At 61.0% G+C, this 5,154-nt stretch overlaps 1 protein-coding gene across 1 annotated transcript; it reads left to right on the top strand.

The window, feature by feature from the left end:
• Positions 1–747: 747 nt before the first annotated feature.
• Positions 748–1,939, top strand: NKX2-2 (NK2 homeobox 2; the record flags this gene model as incomplete). The annotated part of the gene is made up of 2 exons (XM_082302325.1): positions 748–1,003; positions 1,380–1,939. The coding sequence occupies 2 exons, from the start codon at positions 748–750 to the stop codon at positions 1,937–1,939; spliced, it is 816 nt and encodes a 271-aa protein (XP_082158451.1).
• Positions 1,940–5,154: the final 3,215 nt, after the last annotated feature.

Raw genomic sequence — 5,154 nt, 5'->3', positions numbered from 1 at the left:
GCCACACGCCCCCCCCGCGCCGAGGGCCCTCCCCGCGCCGGTAATTAACTGACACGTTATACCACTCATCACCAATGGTGGAAGCTCGGAGCTCGCCCAAAACCCGCAATTTCACATCTGCAAACACTGTCTTCATCCACTTGACTTCCAAGACCCGCCCACACGTGGCCAACCTTTCCTGGGTTTAATGTAGGTTTTTTTTCTCGCTCCTCTCGGCAGGTTCATGTGTGGGGACCAGCCTTATATGGACTCCTCGCTCCAGCAATGGCTCGGGATTTTCCAGCGGCAGGCGCGGGTTCGGCGCGGCTGAACAAGATCCAGAAGTGATCTTTTTTTTTTTTTTTTTTTCCTTTTTTTTTTCCTTTCTTTTTTTTTCCCTTTTTTTTTTTTTTTTTTTTTTTCCTTTGGCGTCTCTTCCCCCTTTTTCCCTGGAGTTACAAACTATTCCCGAAACCAGCTGCTACTCCCGCTCTCGGAATTTTCCCCCGTGGCAGAACAACCAGAGACCCGTCGCTGCGGCCGCTTCTCCCGCACAACCCCCGCCGCTTATTTTTCTATAAATCCATATTCTTATTCTACTTTTTTTTCCCTCCTCCACGCGTGCCGTGTCCCCCCCCCGCCCCCTCCTTGCTCCCCGTGTCCCTGCGCGGTGTCGTTGTCGCCGCTCGGCGTGTGCGTGCCCAGCCGTGACCCGGCGGCTCGGCCAAGCTGCGGCTCCAACTTTCCCAGCCGGAATTTGGCCGGAACATGTCTCTGACCAACACAAAGACGGGCTTCTCGGTGAAGGACATTTTGGACCTCCCCGACACCAACGATGAGGACGGCTCGGCGGAGGGCGGCGAGGAGGAGAGCGAGGCGCCCGAGCCGCCCAGGAAAGCGGGAGTTTTGGGACAAACCCCCTTGGACACTGTTCCGACGCTGCCTTTGAAGGGCCCTTTCTACGATAACAGCGATAATCCCTACACGCGCTGGCTGGCGAGCGCCGAGGGCATCCAGTACTCCCGTGAGTGCCGGGGGGACGAGGCAGCGGGGACCGGGGGCGATGGGGGGGTGGACACGGGGTATGGGGGGCGGGGGGCGGGGGCCTTGCGGCTCGTCCCGGCCGGGAACGGGGCAGCGCCGCTTCCAGCTGCCCCCGGCGGCGGGGCGGGAGCTGGGGGGCCGTGGATGGATGGACGGACGGATGGACGGATGGATGGATGGACGGATGGATGGATGGGGGGGGGGGGGTTGCCTCTCTGCACGGCTGGCCTCCATCCCGACACGGCCGGGCGGCGGGAGGGCAATGCGGGGGCCGGCGGGAGGGATGCGGGGGCCGGCGGAGGGGCACCCCCCGGCCCGGCCCGTCCCCCCGCTGACCGGGCACGGCTTGTCCGCAGTGCACGGGCTGGCGGCCGGCGGCGGCGGCCAGGACCCCTCGGCCAAGTCCCCGGAGCCGTCGGCCGACGAGTCGCCCGACAACGAGAAGGAAGCGGCGGGCGGCGGGGACGCGGGCAAGAAGAGGAAGAGGAGGGTGCTCTTCTCCAAGGCGCAGACCTACGAGCTGGAGCGGCGGTTCCGGCAGCAGCGGTACCTGTCGGCGCCGGAGCGGGAGCACCTGGCCAGCCTGATCCGCCTCACCCCCACGCAGGTGAAGATCTGGTTCCAGAACCACCGCTACAAGATGAAGCGGGCGCGGGCCGAGAAAGGTATGGAAGTGACTCCTCTCCCCTCCCCGCGGCGGGTGGCCGTGCCGGTCTTAGTCAGGGACGGCAAGCCCTGCCACACGCTCAAAGCTCAGGACTTGGCAGCCGCGACTTTCCAGACGGGCATCCCGTTCTCGGCGTACAGCGCGCAGTCCCTGCAGCACATGCAGTACAACGCGCAGTACAGCGCGGCCGGCAGCCCCCAGTACCCCACAGCGCACCACTTGGTACCGGCGCAGCAATGGACTTGGTGAGTGAGGGCCGCCGGGCAGCGCGGCACACCCCGCACACGCGCCCCCCGCACGCGCGCACGCCCCAAAAACGGAGGAAAACCCTGAGATAACAAACAGAGGATGAGAGACAGACAGACAGAGACAGAGAGAGAGAAAGAGAGAGAGAGAGAGAGGAGGAGACAGACTGATGCTCCGAAAATAAACAAGCAAACAAACAAAAAATCGAAACTGCGGGGGAAGGAATGGAGAGGGAAACGCTATTATTATTATTATTATTGCTATTATTATTATTATTGCTATTATTATTATTATTATGGTTTGGTTTTGGTTTTTTTTTCCCTCTGCCGTTTCTTTTCCCCTCCATTTTTTTTTGGGGGGGATGTCGGTTTCATTTCGGGGGGGAGGCGGGGGGTAAGGGAGGGGAGGTGTTTTTTGTGCGTCATTGTTTACAGAAATTTTTTGCGCCATTCAGAGTGGTCCTGTCTACCTACAATTAAAATAAAAGAGGAAAAAGGGAAAGGGGGGGAGGGAAGATCGTCAGAATTACAACAACAACAACAAAAAAAAAAAAAAAAAAGGGAAAAAAATAAAGAATAAAACCCCCCCCCGCTGCTCCTGTGATTTTGTGAGGAACGGGGGCGCGGCCGCCGCGCGGGGCACCCCAAAAGGGGAGCTCCAGCGCGGCCCTTCGAGCGCGGTTTGCGGCCCCGACAGCCGCCAGCGGGGGTGTTTTTACACCTTGTCGCGGTCGCTGTCGCTGCCGCGAGCCGCGGCCCGGGCGCTCCGCTCTCTCTTCTCCGGTTTGGGGGCCGCCTCAACTATTCCCGAGCGGAGGAAGGAGCCCCGCGCACGGTGAAACCCACCCCACCCGGAGAGCGGCTCCCCGTGCCACCCCCCCCCTCCAGCCCCGCCATTTAATACGAATCTAAATTTTTTTTAAAAGCTGCCTTTCGAGGAAAAATAGTAGAGAAGGAAGCGATAACAACGACGGAAGGGTTTTGTGCGACTTCTCGTCGTGGCCGCCTCTCGGCATCCCCCGGCGCAGCCCCGCGGGGGTGACACGGCCGAGCAGGGCCCCGCGCACCCCCTTCCACCCGCCGGACTTCTTTCTTTCTCTTTCGGGGGAAAACGGCTTTATTTTTTTGGTGGGAGCGGTCGGCTCCATCCCGCCGGCGGCAAACTGGAGCGGGGGGAATTTCTGTTTCCCTGCTTTCTGTCTACGAGTGCGCTTTTCTACACCGCAGCGCTGCGGAGATCTGGGTACCGGCATCGCCGCCGTGCCCCCTCCCCGGGCTGGGGGCCCTGCGAACGGCAGGCACAGCGGAAACTTCGCCGTCAGCCCTCGGGGATGCGCCTGCGGCTCAGGCAGGGTGGGGGAAAGGGTTAACACCGGGAGACACCCCGTCCCCCTCAAAAAAAAAAAAAAAAAACGGAGGACGAGGGACAGGGGACAAGAGAGGGGCGAGGCTGGGCCGGGCGGCTCTGCCGGGTGGAACGGGGACCGGCAGCGAGCCCAGCCGGGACCGGGCAGGGGCAGCCCCAGCTCGGAGCGGGTTCGGCAGAGCAGTGGCTCCTTCGCCCGCCCCTGCGGCTTTTAGGCTGCTCGAGATGCTTCAAAAAACGAAAACAAATCCAAACAGCCTTTGTCCGGAGCGGCGGGGCCGGGGCAGCGCCCGCCCCGTCCCGCGGGGCTGAGCCCGGCCGGGACGGGGCAGTTCAATGCCAAAGAGACGCTCCCGGCCCCGCCGCATCCCGATCCTGCCAAATCCCGGCGCTCCAACAACATCAATCTCTCCCCGGGCCCCGCCGAGCCCGGCGCGCCCCTCCGCCCCAGCGCATCCTCCGTCGGCCGCGGATCCCCGCGCAGCCTCGGCTGGGGCTTTTTTATCTTTTTCGCACTTCTTTCCTCCCCTCTCCTCCTCTCCCGTCCCTCCTTCCCCCCGCCTCCTTTCCCCAAACCACCGAGGCTCCGCGCAGCGGAGGAGCAGCCGCGGCCGTTCCGCTTCCGAACGCTGGGAAGCTCCGCTGCTGTCCCGGACCCGAGGGGAACGCAGGGACGAGCGCCGGTTTTCCCTTCTCCAAGCCCGGCGTGCGAGCCAGGAGCGGAGAGACGGAAAATTGTCACTTCTTTTTTCTTCTTACTGTTTTTTTTTTTTTTTTTAATTTAAATTTGTTTCCTCCCAATTCCTTTTCTGGTTTTTTTTACTTTCTTTTTTTTTTTTTTTTTTTCTGTCTTTTTTTTTTTTTCCCTTCCCCTTCCCCTCGGGCTGTGCCGAGTCTATCAAACCATTTGTGTGGCCCTAACCCCCGTGGCCTTATATCTGCCGTGCCGCCGGGCCAGTCTATCTTTGCACAATATACAGTAGACTTCAGAGAGCAGCACAATGGGGGAGGCAGGGAGGTGAGCATGTTAGAGGCGTGCATATTAACGAGCCGCGGCCAAAGGAGCCAAAGGAGCCGGCGAAAAACCGGGAGAGACGGTCCGGGAGGGGAGGACGCCCTCCCTGCGCCTTCCCTGCCTCGGCCGTGGCTGGTTTTGGGCTCGGCATTGATGCGGAGCGCGGAGTCAGGGAGCGGTGTCCTCCGCGTTTTGTTCGGGCTGTCACTCGCGCTCATTGTTCGGCATGTTCTACATGTTGTATCCCATATGGCCAGCTGGGCCGGGGACCCCTCACAAAACCCAAATTGTGCCCAGCTTTCAAACCCAGCATTGTTGTCCGTGAAAGGCAGGCGAATTAAAAATTCGTGCTATATCTATTCTGGAAAAAAAAAAAAAAAGAAAAAAAAAGAAAAAAAAAAAGAGGGGGGGGGAAAGAAAGAGGGGGCTCAAGGAAAAAGAATCCCGCTCTCTTCCCCTCCCTCTCTGCTCTCCCTTTGAAGGCCAACAGAGACTCTCCTCTTCTCCCGTCCCTGCTGACAAGTTTCTCTCTCATTTCACAGGAAATCCTCCCCCCCCCGCACTAAAAGCCCCGAGCGCGTCCCCCCGCAGGAGCCCGCGGAGCTGCGCTGCGCGGCCGCGCTGCGGCGCGGAGGCCGGGGCAGAACAAGGCTGCATTGAGGGCGGGCTGGGCTGCAGCTGCCGCCTCCCTGCGCGGCCCGGCCGTACCGCCAGCCCGGCTGGCACGTCCCGCTGCCCCCCGGAGAAATGGCCCTTTCTTGTCCGCGCTCCTGGTTGTGCAAGGCGGGCCGGCCGAGGGAGGGAGGGAGGGAGGGAGGGAGAGAGGGAGGGAGAGGGA

Source organism: Coloeus monedula (genome assembly GCF_965178545.1).
Source record: "Coloeus monedula genome assembly, chromosome: 2".
In the NCBI taxonomy this organism is placed as follows: Eukaryota; Metazoa; Chordata; class Aves; order Passeriformes; family Corvidae; genus Coloeus; species Coloeus monedula.
This window is presented reverse-complemented; position numbering and strand designations above follow the sequence as displayed.